This window comes from Drosophila tropicalis, unplaced genomic scaffold (assembly GCF_018151085.1).
Source record: "Drosophila tropicalis isolate 14030-0801.00 unplaced genomic scaffold, ASM1815108v1 contig_640, whole genome shotgun sequence".
NCBI classification, from domain to species: Eukaryota; Metazoa; Arthropoda; class Insecta; order Diptera; family Drosophilidae; genus Drosophila; species Drosophila tropicalis.
Window position 1 is genome coordinate 3,576 of NW_027173121.1, and position 17,572 is coordinate 21,147.

Sequence of the window (17,572 nt, forward strand, 5' to 3'; positions counted from 1 at the left end):
CAATTTACCGCTTTCGCTCTCATGAGCGTGACGTATGCATAGCGCGGCCCATTGGCCACCGGTATTCTCTCTCACCGCCTCACGCATAGTGTACGTGTGACCCATATGTATGCTAATGCATGCATTTATTTGCCTCTCCATGCTCTTAATTTGTCAAATGAGGCCAATGCCCCCTTTTCACATGCAATTGTGTCTTCAAGCCCGGCTTCATTTACTCTTATACAGCCACTCATATTTGTTATGCTTCCCACGCATCTTCCCGCTTGTACGAAATCACCAAACGGTTGCATGGGGTTCGATTCGGTTCGATCGAGCCATGTTGGACTTGGCTGCCCGTCGCCTGTGCATGTATAATTGTTTTTTTGTTATGCCTCCCACGCATCTTCCCGCTTGTACGAAATCGCCAGCGGTTGCGTGGGGTTCGATCGGCCATGTTCGGCCGGCCTCGCTACGTTTGCTCATTCACACCCGATTTCACTCTTATATGACCAATTCTTATACTGTGTATTTGGTTTGTGTCTTGGCTGTGTTTGTATTTTTGTAGATTGTTTGTTGTAGCTTGTTTGTTGTGGGGGACATTATTCTTGTCTATATAATGTTCCTCACACCCCCCTTCTTCGGGAGGGATTTGCCCTCCCCTGTCCCTTGTACCTTGTGTTTGTTTTCTGTATGTATATTTTCCATTCTCGTATTTGTGCATTTAATATGTTTGCCTTTGTAGCTTTGGCATGTGTTTTTGCTTGTTTTGTGTTCTTCTTTGTTTTTGGCTTGTCTTTTGCTTGTTTTGTGCCTTTTTTTCTTTGGGACTCAGCTCGCATCTTTTATTGGCCAATTGGCATCTTCTAATGTTGGCGATTACTGAGTATCTTTTCTTAACTGTTGTCGGATTAGGGCATCTTTTCATTGTTTTTTTTTTTTTTTTTTTTTTTGGCCCTGTTCCGCATCTTTTTTTTTTCCTACTTACATCTAATTATCCTACTTATTATACCCTCCTTTCCCTATCTACTGTTGCTGTTGCTGTTGTTGTTGCTGCTGCAGTTGTTGTTGCTGCTGTTGTTGCTGTTGCTGTTGTTGCTGCTGTTGTTGTTGCTGTTGTTGCTACTGCTGTTGTTGTTGCTGCTGCAGTTGTTGTTGCTGTTGTTGCTGCTGCTGTTGTTGTTGCTGGTTCACAGCCTCTGCCAACCTTTCCCTGGCCCTTCCTAGCTCGGCTTGTTGCTGTTGCCTCTTCATTGCCTCTGCCAGCCTTTCCCTGGCCCTTTCCAGCTCGTCTTGTTGCCGCTGTTCCCACGCCAGCAGATCCCTCTCCGCCTCCTGCTGCTGCAGGATCTGCTGGCGCCACCAACTCATCCATTGGTGGCATTCCATCATGGCATGTTCGGACTCCTCATCTATCCTCTCTGGCTCGAGTGGAGGTGGGCTGGCTACTCCATCAGCCGAACCTTCATTAGCCACGGCCATCTCAGCCGTTTCACTGGCCTCTGACCTTGAGTCCACCATGTGAAACGGCGTTGGTGGCCGCGCTGGCTCCCACAATCTTGCCGGCGGCTCGTATGCCTCGTGCTGCTCCCACGGTGCATACTCAGCTGGGCTGCTTCGGCCGCTACTTGATTCATCCGCCAACTCGTTCTCCGCCATGGCTATCACCTCGCCCAGCTCTCTCCACATTTCGTCGTCTCCTTCCTCCTCCTGGTGGCCCGGGTCCATCGCCGACTCTGCCTCGCTCTCTCCTGACCCGTAGCCACTGTCCTCTACGTCCTCATCGTTCTCCTCGTCCGATGAGGCGGCGATTACCGGATCCATCATATCCGGCTCATCGTCGTCGGACTCCTCATCGGACCAGTGCCAGTCACCGCGTTCCATATTGGCCCGCGGTGCCGCACCTCGTCGAGCTACGCCTTCATCCTGGCCAAAATTTGCATTAAATGCGTTCATGTTTTCTTTGTGTTTTTTTTCTTTACTCGCCGAGTGATAAACTTTGAGTGTTTCCTGATCCTGACACTTGCACGCATGAAACCTCGCCTTTCGGTCATTTCTTTGATATTTACCGATATTTAGGATTTCTCCTCCTTGCCCTTGTTCTCTTGGCATATTTTAAAACGCCGAGATGCTCCACCATTATATGCATAGTATCATGCGCATGTGTATGTGTATTGCGGTGACTCACCACTACATACGTCATATCGTGCGTATGTGTGGGTGCGTAACACCATGCGCCTGTGTGGGTGCGTTTTCCCCTCTCTTTTCGCGGTGTGTGCGCATATGTATTGGTGCTGTCCCCAATCGTTATATCTCTGGTTTTTTTTCTATTATGCCTGCATATTGTTTGCATCGTTACGATATTCGGGTATCCGTTACCAGTTTCTAAATTCGTTTTCGCATGCTTGTATATGTGTCATTACGATATTCGCACATCTTCATTGTGCTCTGCGATGCGGTTTGCAACTTTGCTATAATTTGTTTCTGATGCGATGCGTTTTTAGATTTTCAGCTCTAAGTCATGTTTTGAGTTCTCTGTCCAGCCGGCCGGTCTGTGCAGATTTTCTCGCCGCCATGTCATTCGAGTCGTCCATCCTCATTGCTCATCACTTTTCGTGCCATCCGCTTCTTCGCATATTTGTTGCTTCAGTTGGCTGATGTGTGCTTGTCTGGTTTTTTTCGTTTCTTTGTGCCGTATTTTGCATATGACCGGAGATGCAAAGCCTATCACTTCATATGGGCCTCCAAACTTTGGTGCCAGCTTTGCTGCGAATCCTTCTGCAGCATTTGAAAGGTGGTGTTCTTTTGCCCATACCGTTGCTCCGATCACTGGTCTCCATTCTCTTCGTCTCAGATTGTAATGGCGGGCCTGATCCTGTGCAGCCGTTTCCAGATTTCGCCGTATTAGTTCGAACAGCTCTTGCATTTGTTTTACCTTCGCGTCTGGTGGTATCGTTTGCTTCCCTGTACCTATCGTGACATTATCGTATAGTGCACCCGGCATTCTTGGTTCTCGCCCCTGTATTACATACGCTGGCGTGAATCCTGTTGCCTCTGATTGGCTTGTATTCACTGCTAGAGTTATTTCTGGCCAACTTTCATCCCAGTTGCGTTGATTTTCCCCGTAAACTGAGCAATCATTGTTTTTACTGTTCTATTTGCTCTTTCGGTTGGATTTTCTTGTGGCGTGTACGGTGCTGTCAGTTGGTGTTGGCATCCCCATTCTTCTAACATTTTTTTGAATATCCTGCTAGTGAATTGAACTCCATTGTCCGTTATCACCCTTTTTGGAGCTCCGAATCGAGATAGTATCCTCTCTCGAAAGGCCTTAACTAGACTTTCTGCAGTTGCCTTCCGCATCGGTATCAGTTCTGTCCGTTTCGAAAAATTGTCAATGATTACTAGTAGCATCGAATTTCCGTGTTTCGATCTTGGCAACGGTCCTACAAAGTCAGCGCATACTGTAGCCCATGGTTCTTCCGGAATTTGTGTTAGCATCTTTCCCGCTGCCTGCTGTTGGCTGGGTTTATATTGTTGGCATATCGTACACTTTCCTACAAATGTCCTGATATCTCGTTGCATTCCTGGCCAGTAATATCTTGCTGCAGCCCTGGCAGTAGTTCGCCTGCTCCCTGTATGCCCTGCTGTTGTTGCCGTGGTTTTCGGCCATTACTTGATCACGTAGTGTTTTTGGCACACATAGTTTCCAAGCTACCACTTCTTCTTGGCCTGCTCTGTGCGGAATGTTCCTGTATACCTGACTATTTTCTATAATGTAATCCGGATATTTCTGTGGTTGTTGTTTTATTTTTCCCATTATGTCTTGAATCCACCCACACTCATTGTTTGCTTGTCTTAATCTGGCACCATTATCTATTATTCTTTTGCACCCTTCCATTGATTGCCTTGACAAAGCGTCTGCGACAATGTTTAATTTGCCCTTTCTGTATGCTATTTCGAAATCGTATTGTTGCAGTTCCAGTGCCCATCGGGCTATACGGCCCGTAGGGCTTTCTATGCTATTCAACCATTTCAACGCCATGTGATCTGTTACCACTTTAAATCGGTATCCTTCAAGGTATGGTTTTAGTTTGCGTATTGCCCATACTATCGCTAGGCATTCCTTTTCTGTTGCCGAATAGTTCTTTTCCGCTGGGTTTAATTCTCTTGACAGGTATGATAGCACTCTCTCCCCATCCTCAGTGTTTTGTACCAATATGGCTCCTAATCCCATGTTACTTGCATCCGTCTGGAGCACAAACGTTTTTGTGAAGTCTGGACATGCCAATACTGGGCCACTCGTCAGCCTTTCCTTTACAGCATCGAATGCTGCCTGATGCTCCTCGCTCCAGTGCCACTTTGTTCTCTTCTTTAGTAGTTCGTTCAATGGGTGTGTATGTGCTGCAAAACCTGGTACGAACCGTCTGTACCAGGATGCCACTCCTAAGTACTGGCGTAATTCCTTTGTGCAAGTTGGTGGTTCTAATTGGGCTATTGCGGCCACCTTTTCGGGGTCCGTTGCAATACCGTTTTCTGTCACCAAGTGGCCTAGAAATTTTAGCTCCTTTCTAAAGAATTGGCACTTCTCGGCATTAATTCTCAAGTTTGCTTCCTTCAATCTCCTGAACACTTCTTGTAGATGATTCATGTGTTCTTCGATTGTTTTGCTCACTATCACAATGTCATCTTGGTATGCGAATGCGTTTGGTATCATTTCTGGGCCAATGACTTGGTCCAGTGCGCGTTGGAAAGTTGCTGATGCTGAGTGTAAACCGAATGGCATTACTTTCCATTGGAATAACCCCTTCCCTGGGACTGTGAATGCCGTCATTGGTCTGCTTTTTTCTTCTAACGGAATCTGCCAGTATCCGTCCTTCAGGTATAGGCTGCTTATAAATTTCGCTTCACGTAGTTGGTTTAAGATGTAGTCGATGCGTGGCATTGGGTATGCATCTTTTATAGATTTTGTGTTAATCTGTCTAAAATCTACGCATAATCTCCATTTTCCCGTCTGTTTCTTTCTCACCATTACTATGGGTGAGCTATAAGGGCTTTGTGATGGTTCGATGCATCCCATTGTCAACAGTTCATCGACCTTTGTGGTGATTTCTCCCTGTATTTTTGGATTCTTTGGGTAGTATCTTTGTTTTATTGGGATATCATCCTTCATCGTTATGCGATGTATCCCCACTTTTGACAGTCCCTTCACTTTCCCTAATTCCTTCAACTCCTGATTTAGGAAACTTTGTATTTCTTGTTGGTCACTGTTCTGAGTGACCATGATGGATATTCTTTCTACCAGCCTGCCCTGTATTCGCTTGACTGTCGGTATTAGCACTTTGTGGCCTCCACACGATATCTCTGTGTTCATAATCCGGAGGAAATTCCAACCTAGTATCAACGCATCCATTCCTTCTGGCATGACCAGGAATGGCATGTGGATTTCCTTGTCCCCAAATCTCACGTATCCTGTCAATTGCTCTTCAATGTCTCGTACCTTTCCGTCTGCCATGTATACCTGTTTGTGTGTGTTCTCCCATTTTCCCTTATTCCTCACTGTTTCCAACATCTGCTTGCTGATGAAACTACTCGTGGCTCCGGAGTCAATTGACGCTTTCATCTGACTCCTGCTACTTCGATGATTGCCGACAATTGATCCTCTTCCTCTATTAGTTGGCCTATTAGTGCTGAGGAGCTTGTTGGCTGGGTTCCTGCTCGCCCCTGATAGGCTGGAACCGCCTTTCGTTTCCCGAAGTCCAACAACATTCTTTTGTTCGTTTTCCCATCCTTCCACACTGCCAACAGAAAATGAGTCTCTGATTGTTGCACTCCCTTGCCCAGTGTCCGGCTCCTCCGCATCTGCGGCATGCCTGGTTTGGGTTCAAAACTTTCCCATCTTGGATGTTTTTGTTTTCTTGGCTTGGTCTTGAGTTGTTCTCCATGCCGTTGTCTTGGCATCTCCGGCACTGTGTGACTGCTGGCCCGTAATTATTTTCTCCTCTGTGGCTTGATTGGTTGTTGTGTGTTCTTTGAGCATTATTTGGGCGATGGAAATCTGCTCGTTCTTGTTCAAGCATCTCATGTTCATCTGCCAACTGCATCAGCTCCTCTAGGTTTCTGACTCTGTGCGGCCGAACGAATATCTTCAAATCTGGAGTGCAATTTTCTAATATAACCTCCAATTGTTCGTACTCTGGTATTTTGAGGGGTCTCATCATTGTTTGCATGTCGATCATATAATCCTTAAAATACTCGTTTCTGTTTTGTTTGCGATTTTTCACTTGGTCCGCCAATTTGTTGAAGAATCCTCTTGGCAGGAAGTATTTCTTGAAGCCCTCAACGAACTCCTTCCACGATCGCCACTGCTTGTTGTTTGCGACGTACCACTTGAGTGCTTTGTCTTTCAGTAGTTCTGGCATTGCTCTTGGGATCATGTCCAGCTCGATGCCATACATGTCTGCTGACCACTCGATCTGTTCTATGAACTCTAGTGGTCTGGAATTGCCGTCGAACCTGAATGTCCATTCCCTCACTTGTTTTGCCACCTTGGCGTATTCAGTGGTCCTGTTTGTTGCCTGTGGTACCGTTTTCTTGGGGTCTATCGTTTGTCTCCTTATGTCCCTCTTTGTTTCTGTGCTATCTAGGGCTCCTTCGCTTCCCCATCTTGGTGGTAAATATGGTGGGATTGCTAATGTGGCGATGTTTATTTTCTGGAATTCCTCAGCCTCACTTTCGCATGTTTTTGATGTGCTTGCTATTGTTTTCATTTTTATATTTTTCGCGTACTTTGTTTCCAATCTATTTATTTCCTCCTTCCAGTCTGGGTCCGTTTCATTCCTTTCTACCCATTCGCCTAGCTGTTTCCTCATTTCCTCCACTGTACCGGTCATCTCGATCCCGATCCTTTGGCCTGTCTGTAACAGATCCTCCTTCTTCATGTGGTAAATCCATCCTTTCCCCATTTTTAATGTTTTCTTTACAATTTTACACTTTTGTTTTGTTAAAATTTCACCAGTATAGCACGTTGGGCGCCAGTTGTAACGATCCTTTTTCGTCCTTCGGGATATCTACAATATCTCTTGGGCTAGGTTCGGCACAACAAATTTATTTTGTGCCCCGGTGAAATTAAAACACACTCGATTTCAAGTGCCGATGTTAATTGTACGTTTATTCAAATCGTTAATGGAGTTGGTTGGATATGACGGTTTCTCGATGGTAGTGCTGGGCTCGGATAGCGTTGGTGAGTTACTTGGAGTCCCTCGTTGTCCTGTCTGTGTCTTCCTCTTGTTTCTGTAGCCGTTGCTGGCTACTGCCTCGATCCGTACAATGTGCTTGATTTGCGATACACCTCTGCACCCCTTCCGCTAAATTTGTTGAGATTCCTTTGTTTCTCTCAACTTTACTTTGGCTTGGGTACGGTGCTTGGTATCCTTGTCTAAGGACTTGTTATACTTGAATGAAGCTGTACAGGTTACTCGTAAGGCCTGTATAGTTCTTAATTTTGCTGTTGTTTCTTGTGTTTCCTTGATAAGTTTCTTAAGGTTACTCGTAAGGCCTTAATTACTTATTACTTGATCACGACTTGTCGACATTAATTTAGTTAATACAATTAGCATATATGTATGTAGATGATAATATTGAGTAAATGTGGGTGAATTTGGGTATGACGAGTGGATCAAAGGGAGCGACGGGCGACGGCAGCGTTGGCAGAGAAAGCAGAGAGAGTCAACGGGATACGGAGGGCGGCCAATAGAAAGGCGACGCCAATGCGAGAAAGTGATGCAAGTCAAGATGTACAAACAAGAAAGACAAGGACAAGGCGTAAATGGGCGCTCAGCCACAAAGAAAGTAGTTATATGCGCCAAGGATTTACGGGACTTTCACCACGCATAGCAACAAATGGATGCGTGGGTGAAAGCAGAGGGCCGATGGAAATGTACCAGCTGTATAGCGGTACCACACCAATGTGTTCCTGAGGCCATGGGATCTGCCTATATAAAGGCTACGGCTGTCAATCAAATCATCAAGTCGACAAGTCGTGATCAAGTAATAAGTAATTAAGGCCTTAAGAGTAACCTTAAGAAACTTATCAAGGAAACACAAGAAACAACAGCAAAATTAAGAACTATACAGGCCTTACGAGTAACCTGTACAGCTTCATTCAAGTATAACAAGTCCTTAAACAAGGATACCAAGCACCGTACCCAAGCCAAAGTAAAGTTGAGAGAAACAAAGGAATCTCAACAAATTTAGCGGAAGGGGTGCAGAGGTGTATCGCAAATCAAGCACATTGTACGGATCGAGGCAGTAGCCAGCAACGGCTACAGGAACAAGAGGAAGACACAGACAGGACAACGAGGGACTCAAAGTAACTCACCAACGCTATCCGAGCCCAGCATTACCATCGAGAAACCGTCATATCCAACCAACTCCATTAACGATTTGAATAAACGTACAATTAACATCGGCACTTGAAATCGAGTGTGTTTTAATTTCACCGGGGCACAAAATTTAAATTTGTTGTGCCGAACCTAGCCCAAGAGATATTGTAGATATCCCGAAGGACGAAAAAGGATCGTTACAACTGGCGCCCAACGTGGCGCCGACAAGTGTTTTTACAATATTATATTGTTTCGTTATTTGTCACAAAATGTTTTTATAATATTATATTGTTTCGTTGGCTTAGATTTTCTCCAAAGTTTCCACAATATATATATTTTATTTTGTCACTAAATGTTTTGTTTTACACAGTATTATATTGTTTCGTTATCTTTGATTGCGTTCAAAGTTTCCACAATATTTTAGCTGTGAACTCGAGTACCGACTGCGCCAATTAAGATTGAGTCTGTTCTGGTTGAGTGTTAAATCAAGACTCTTTATTGAATCAAATCATATTCTGGTTTGGCTTACATCTAAGTGTTTATAATATTTTCTTCTGGTCACTTTTCTTGTGACACTCTATGTTTAGGGAAACTGTCACTTATCTTGTGACACTCTATGTTTAGGGAAACTGTCACTTATCATGTGACACTCTATGTTTAATGGAATGGTATTGTTTATGTTTACATTAATGTGGAGTGTAGACCTCTTGGGTCGGCTGTTATAGGAAGTGTTGCTAATGGCATAACTCGCGCGTATCTACTTACATACATACATCTTCATCTGTTGATGTACGCGCATATGTACATATCCATATACATACATATAATTCCTTCGCACATTTACCACAACACAAAAAACAAAAAAAAGTGGTTAATAGCAATTAACGTATGCACCGCGATTTCTTGTGCGTTCGAATTTGTTGCGAAATTAATTTCCCCACGCGCGTATTTGAAAACCGGTGCACTTGCTTACATATGTATGTACATACATACTTCCATAGTCATACATTGATGCACGCACATACATATGTACATATCCACAACACATAATCCATTTCGGTGTCGCGGAAGGGGAAACGAGGGGTTTTGTGTGAACAACGCGTGTGCATACACATCTACCTACCTACCTGTGTACTTACGCGTGTATACGCGTGTATATATCAAAGCATTCGTTCATATGCACTGATCGGGTATTTTGTTTTGTTTTCGCGCACAACACTTGCGGTGTGTAAAAAACGTTCGTTTTGTTCTTTTTCCTTCGCACAATTTAATTTATTAACATAATTAAACAACAAAACCAAAACCAAATATATAATCAGCGGCCGACAGCTGTTTTCGGAGTAGTGGTGACACGTGAGTCGAGTCGTGATATCGATAGGCGGCTCAAGTGCGCCAAATTCAAACCACATTATTTCCGATTTCCTTCTTTCGTCGAATTATATACCCGTCCATATTTATGAATAAAGATACATATAATTTCCTCCGGCCATTATTTTGCCCACTTATGTATCTGTCCACATTTATAAATTATATATATAATTTTTTACGGCCAGTATTTCGCGCACATAAATATCCGCACATATATATATAAATCCATACATATATATTTTTTTCCAGCATCATCGTGCCCCTATACATCCGTCCATATCTATAAATTATTTATAATTTTTTTTCGGCCATTATTGTGCGGACATATATATTTATATCCGCACATATTTAGAAATAAATACATACATATATTTTTTCAAGGCACTATCGGGCCCATATTTATATATCCGCCCAATTTATAAATTATACATATATTTTTTCCGGCCAGTATTTTGCGCATATATATTAGAGAGCTGCATGAGTAGTCAAAAAACCTTATTCGAATTGACAATGCTCAAAATGAGCTGAGTGAGTTCGAGTGCGAGGCCGAAAAAGTATGAGTGAGTGAGTGCTCTAGCACAGGACTCATACACACAAAGCTAAAACACATAAGAGAATTGAATGAATTGTGACAGGTAAAGAAAAGTGAGTTGGTTTCGAATGGATTCGAGTTGCCAAGTAGTTTTTCATTTCATTTATTTGTATAATAGAAAAGAAAGAGAGAAAGAGACAAAAACCCATGAAATGTAAACTGTTATTTTTTTTGCATATATTTTATTACATTTATTTCTATTTTATATTGGAATGCAAGAATATAATTTTATTTATATTTTCTGAGTTACTAGAAATAAGACAACGCTTTTCTGAAATCAAATTTCTAGCGTTGGAAAATGTTCGTTCCGAAGCTGCGCTGCTCGCTGGAATACAGAATATTTTGCAACTTGTCTTATAAAGCAGAGGAAAAAATTTGGATGCAAATTCCACCAAGCCAATGGGTCAAAATCTTTTTAACGACACAAACGGAATGACTGTACAAAATTTGTAAGCTATAACTCGAATGAATTCGAATTCGAATTGTGTTAGCCAAATTTTTCATTCGGTTTTATACTTCATTCATTCGAACTTTTTTCGTTGGATGCTGTGAGTTATGAGAAGCAATATACATTCACACTCACACACATTCACTCTAGTGCTAGCAAGCACTCACTCAATTCAATTCAATTCGAGTCCATTCATTTCTTTATATGTATTGAGTGAAGCCGAGCAGCTCTCTAATATATATATCCGTCCATATTATATTATATAACATATACAATTTTTTTCCGGCCATTATTTTGCGCACATATATATTTCCAGATCCAGATTTATATAAAAACGTATTTTCTTTTATCCTATACATCTTTATTTTTAAACTTCCTCCGTGTTTTGTTCTATACGTACTCCCAGCGTTACTTACGAATCTATACAAACTTGTTTTGTAATCATTTCGCTTTGTCTACGTGCAAGTTTTGATCCGCATTCGTGCGTTCGTATATTATTCCGCATCTATCCCCATTAAAGGGGATTCGTATCCGAGCCACACACGAGAAAATTCTCCCGCAATCCTGCGGTGCACAGTGGGAAAGTTCTTGCGTCCCCATACAGTCCACTTCTCACTTCCAAAACCAAAAAAAAAAAAAGGGGACGCGCACAAACGCGGTGTTCGTCGGTAAGGTCGTCCCCTGAGTATGCCCACGGAGCCGTCCAAGACTGCGCCGAAGTCCAACAGTCTTTCGTCTCCCTCTGCAACTCCGGAGAAGGTTCGGCCTCCGACAACTCCGGTGACCGTGAAGCGTACGGATATTTCGCGCAAGTTCTCGTCTGTTCGCAGCGGCAGCGAATCCCCAAGGTCCCGTCCGTCTTCGTCCAGCCTACCTGAGGGTCGCAGATTCTCGGTTAAAGACTTGAGTGAACACAAAGGTCGTTCCAAGCGTATGTGCGATGCGGGACGTTGTTCGGAGAACGCATCGAACAGCTCTCGGCACAGATGACAACTCTTAGGCGTCAGCCAACCGCTCCGTCGGGGCCACCGGGGCATAGAGTTCCTCCGTGTGAGGTGGAGATATTTGATGGCGACAGCCTAGCATGGCCCGCATTCCGCGATTTGTTCGCCGCCATTTATATCGCCAATCCGTATTTGTCACAAGTGGAGAAGCTGTATCACTTGAAAGTCAAGACGCGAGGGAAAGCGAGAACCATCGTGGCTAAGTCCCCCTGACGAATGAGGGTTTCCAGGCCGCGTGGGAGAACCTCACCGCACGGTACGAAAATAGCCGTCTGCTTGTCATGACTTAAGCCCCAAAACTACTTCAGATTACCGCGGTGGCACAAGAGTCGGGCAAATCCTTGCGAGAGGTGCAGACCGCGATTCAAGGGTGTCTTACCGCAATTGAGCGTTTGGGTGTTAGTACTGAGAATTGGGATGTCTTACTTATCGCCATCTTCACTAGTAAACTGCCGAAGGCCACAATCCTCCTGTGGGAGCAATCAGTGCCCAAAAAGACTGTCGTCTCAACGTGGTCCGATTTGAACCAATTTCTTACCGATCGGTATCGTGTCCTGGATGCCACCGAAGAACATAAGTCGGCCACAAGTGTCCAAGCCATCCCCATTGGCCCCCGCAAATCCTCTGCAACGATGAAGGTCCAAGCGTTTCCTAGTGATGTGTCCATGTCCGCGCCGTCTGCTGCGCAAGTCCCACCATCCAGCGCCACAGAGCGTTCGTCCACGAGCAACCAGCTCACAAATGCTCAAAGTTATTTTGCATCTACCCCAGGCAGAGGACTTTTAAGCACTGCTATTGTCACTCTGCACCATCGTGGTGTGGATCACCATATTCGGGCGTTGATCGACTCTGAGGCCGATTCAACTTTTCACTCCGAGCGTGTCTTCAACATGGTCCAGCCCCTCTTTTACCCAGTAGACGCCGCGGTTACTGGCATGGGCCAGAGTGATGGAGGCTGCGCCGACAAGGTGTGCCTGCTGATGCTCTCTCCCCCGTGTGACAGACTGAACAAGATCGAGTTCTCCCCCCTGGTCGTACCCAAATTGTCAGGGGCCATTCCAACGGCTCCATTCCTTAACACTGTTCCGACGCAGTGCCTCGATCGCCCCCTGGCTGACCCGTATTACAACAAGCCCGCGCCTATTGACATGATTATCGGTGTAGACCTATTTCCCCACATCCTCGGAGAGCGAATCAAAAAGGATATTGGTGAGTTCGTCGGGCTAGAAACCATCTTTGGATGGGTTCTGTGTGGGGCTATCATGCCTGACCCTCCGGTGTCTCGATCAGTTTTCGCGGCACAGACGCGAGTTAGTCCAGAAGCAAAACTTGAAGTACTCCTCACCAAGTGGTATTTAACGCGTCGAGCCCCTCCACACGAGGCGTCAGCCTTAACGATGTCTTGCACACCGGCCCTACTCTTCAGGCCGATCTCACGCTTCAGGTACTGAAATGGCGATTCTTTCAATTCGTTTTCAACGCTGACATAACGCAGATGTATCGACAAATCCGAGTCGACCCCAGGCATACACCCTTTCAGCGGATCCTCTACCGAGACCGCTGCGGCAATATTCAGGATTATGAGCTACAAACTGTCACGTTTGGGCGCGCAGCCATTCCTGGCGATCCGAGTCCTTTTTCAATTGGCACAAGACGTTCAAGCGATGTATCCTCAGGCGAGCGAAATCCTTCGGAACTACATGTATGTTGATGATGTCCTTGCCGGCGCTCACACTGAAACCGACGCCCGTCTCGCCATCTGAGAGCTTCAAGCTGCCCTCCAATCTGCGGGCCTCCCGCTTCGGAAGTGGACTTCCTATAAGAGGGAAGTACTTCAAGCTATTCCGAGAGAGCACCTGCTGCGAGAGGACTTTCTCGAGCTAGAAGACGCGAGCACTGCAAAAACCTTGGGCATCCGCTGGCAAGCCGCCGAGGACGTCACAGTAGCGGAACCACCATTGAAAAAGTCGATCGCCAAGAGGCAGGTTCTGTCCCATATCGCTAAACTCTTCGACCCTGCTGGCTGGCTAGCCCCATTTGTAATCCGAGCGAAGATATTGATGCAGCAAATCTGGCTAACCGAACTGGGCTAGGATGATGTTCTGCCGCCTCTCCTGCTGCAGCAATGGCACGAATTTCTGCAGGATTACCCAGGCCTCAGTCAACTCCGCATCCCCCGTTGGCTAAACACCAGCGATAATCTCTCATGGGAGCTTCATGGCTTCTGTGACGCATCACAGAAAGCGTATGGAGCAGCCCTATATGTGGTGATTCGGTACGACGATCAAGTAAGAGTCCATTTATTAACGGCTAAGACCCGTGTAGCTCCAGTCAAAACCGTCTCGCTGCCTCCGTTGGAGTTGTGCGGAGCGGTTTTGCTAGCCGATCTCTGGGCGTCGATCGTTCCTGAACTCCCAAACCCACCTGCAACCTCCCAGTTTTGGACCGACTCCACCATCGTGTTGGCTTGGCTCAATAAACCCCCGTGCAGTTGGTCCACCTTCGTGGCCAATCGGGTATCCAGCATTTCCAAAAGCACCAGTGGCCAAAGCTGGTCACATGTGCGCTCCGAGGACAACCCCGCTGATCTGGCGAGCCGTGGAGTCTCCGCGGCCGAGTTATCGGCCAGCAGCCTCTGGTGGCATGGGCCGGACTGCCTCCAGCGAGCCCCCGAGTATTGGCCAACTCTCCATCATGAGCTCCCGGACACCCAGCTGGAGCAACGAGTCCAGTGCCACACCACCGCGACCACCCTACTCGATGACGTCAGCGAACGTTTCTCGGACTACGGTAGGGCATTACGAGTCATCGCGTACATCCTACGCTTCGCCACCAAAAGGATTTCGACGCCTTCCACGGTCCGCCTCACCAATGACGAACTTCTCTCCGCCGAGTGCGCCTTGATTCGGACCTCTCAGCGTCGGGAATACCTCGCGGAGATACGGGCCCTTGGCGAAGGGCGACCCCTGCCATCATCCAGCACGCTACTCAATTTGAATCCCTTTCTCGACCAGCATGCGGTACTCCGCTCCTGCTGACGACTCCGGGCCGCTGAGTCCCTCCGGTATGATGAACGTCATCCTATTTTCCTCCCCTATAGCACTCACTTCACACGCCTGCTTGTCGAATTCGGCATTGACCTCGCAGGGCCGTTCGAGATCAAGAACTACACCGGGCGTGCGTGTCTCATAACTAAGGGTTATGTCTGCGTCTTTGTGTGTTTCAGCACGAAGGCGATCCATCTTGAGGCTACCTCCGACCTCACCACTGAGCGATTTCTTGCAGCCTTCTCTCGGTTTGTCGCACGGAGACAATGCCCACAGCGCATTTACTCCGACAATGGCAAAAACCTCAAAGGCGCTCAAAAAGGATTTCCTGAACGCCACCAAGCATGATATAATGAAGGCATTTCCCCAGCACATTTTATCCTGGCAGTTCATTCCGCCAAGCGCGCCCCATATGGGAGGACTGTGGGAAGCAGGGGTCAAAAGTTTTAAGACCCTGTTTTACAAGTCATCTTCCACTGTCAAGTACACGTTCGAGGAATTCTCCACTCTCCTGTGTAGGATAGAAGCGTGCCTAAACTCCAGGCCAATTTCTCCCATGAGCGAGGATCCAGAGGATCTGCTGGCCCTAAGCCCGGGACATTTCCTGATTGGAGGACCGCTCTTATCCATTGCGGAACCGGAAATTCGGGTTGAGCCTATGTCGCTGATCAACCGATGTCAGCGACTGAAGGCAATCCAGCAGGCTTTCTGCCGCCGCTGGAAGAGTGAGTACCTCAAGACCGGCGACCTCGTGATCGTGTCCGAAGATAATCTCCCCTCCAACGAATGGCGCTTAGGGCGAATTGAGCACACTCTGTCACCACAGCGCGTGGGTCTATCCGAAGACCCGTAGCGAAGCTCATCCTGTTGCAAGACAGCAGGAATCCTGAGCCTAAAACCCTATCGTGACTCCCAATCCCTCTATGTTCCGTCCAAATGTCCTCGTCTCCGTGCATGTTGTTCGTTTCCGTGCATCGACTAATCCACTCCCCCCTACGTAATTTCTTTCGTTGCAGTTCGTTCAGCTCACCCCTTCGTAGCGACATGGCCCCCACGCGTCTGCCGCACCACCGCAGCAAACGATCTGCTCCACATGCGACGAACGGGTACCGATGCCGGGTCTGTCGGGGGTTCATGCGCTCCGGCAGTGGCAGCGCTTCCTGAACCTCCGAGGGGAAAAGCGGCTCCGGGCAGTGCTTATAAATAAGTACTGGCCAAATTGCTTGGCACACGAGCACTCATCCGACGCTTGCCGGACTCGCCATGGTTGCCGAAGATGCGGGCAAAGGCACCATACCCTGCTCCATATGGCCGACCAACCGCCGAGACCACGCGCCTCAGCCCGGCGTCGCAGCCCATCACCCCTCCCCCGGGCGTACTGCACCACCGCCACAACCCCGTTCCAGATCTTCGTCCGACCGCTCCGCTTCCCCAGAAGGCGCACCCGAGATCTCGCTCTCCTCCCTGCTCCACGCCAGGACGACGACTGTCATGCCAACAGCAGTCCTCCGGTTGGGCAATGGATCGAAATCCTTCGAGACCCGCGTCCTCCTCGATGCGTGTGCGGCTGAGAGCCGCATCAATCTTTCTTTTGCCCGGTCCCTGGGGTTGTCTGTGACCAAAGTCGGGGCCGACCAAGCCTGCACGGCCGTCCTCGAGTCGAGGTCTGACAAGACGTTCCGACGGAATGTTATATTCCGGGTCGAAGAGGACCTGCTCATCCGCACTCCCATCCGGGAAGTGTCGGCGCCGGTCCAGGAGAAATTCGCCACCCTGATCCTAGCCGACCCCCATTTCTGTCGGCCGGCGTCGGTGTCCGTGGTGCTGGGGGCGGACCTCTATCCTGAGGTCATCCAACCAGGCTGTGTGCCCGGTCATAGCGGTACGCCCGCAGCCCAGAGCACCGTGTTTGGATGGGTCGTCTCCGGCTCTTGTGGGATCTAGGCGCTCCAGGACGCTGCCGTCCCCCATCCATTATATGTCCAGGGTGGCAATTGCAACATGTTGCAAGGGGGCGGTATGTTCACGCCACCGGGTGAACAGCAGTGAGCGGCGAAGAGCAGTGAGGAGTGAGGAGGTTTTTTTGATCCTCGGCATCTACGGTCACACCAGGAGGGGTGACTTGATTTTTCCAATGGGCATCGCCATTTAATCTAATACGAGATTTCAACCCGAACACCCGTTCTTTTCTTGTGATTTGCTTTTACTTTTTTTCGATGGTAATTTTTCCAACCCGCATCCATCTCGTGTGTGTCGGGACATATTGTAAAATAATATCAATAAATATAGATTAGTATAAAACGAAGTCCTCGCGCGTTTTTAATTACTTACTACACCAGACCCTTGAAGACATTGGCACCTGCCAACCACTTGCGGCTTTTTGGGGATTCTTCCGCCCCTCCACGAACAGTATGAATATACTACACCTCCCGTTTTTAGAGAATAACTTAATATTATGGAGTTATTAATAATCATTAGGTAAATTTTTTTTTTGTGTCTGCTCAGACAAATTTTCTTTCTCTCTTTTCTTTTCGAAATCATATGAATATATTTTCGATATTAGAAGAATCCATAAAAAATTTATATATATATATATATATTTTTTTTTTTTTAATTACCTTTTGATATTGCATATTTTTTTTTTTTTAATCTATCTTTATGTACTTTTTGTTTCTAATTTTTATATTGTTATTTTTACCTATTTCTACAACATCGTAGGGTCATAAATACACTGATACAAGCTTATGACCAGTTTC

At 46.6% G+C, this 17,572-nt stretch overlaps 1 protein-coding gene across 1 annotated transcript; it reads right to left on the reverse strand.

Moving 5' to 3' along the window:
- Positions 1–1,098: 1,098 nt before the first annotated feature.
- Positions 1,099–1,932, reverse strand: LOC137578688 (uncharacterized). The gene has a single exon (XM_068292258.1). The coding sequence runs from the start codon at positions 1,930–1,932 to the stop codon at positions 1,099–1,101; it is 834 nt and encodes a 277-aa protein (XP_068148359.1).
- Between the last annotated feature and the right edge of the window lie 15,640 nt (positions 1,933–17,572).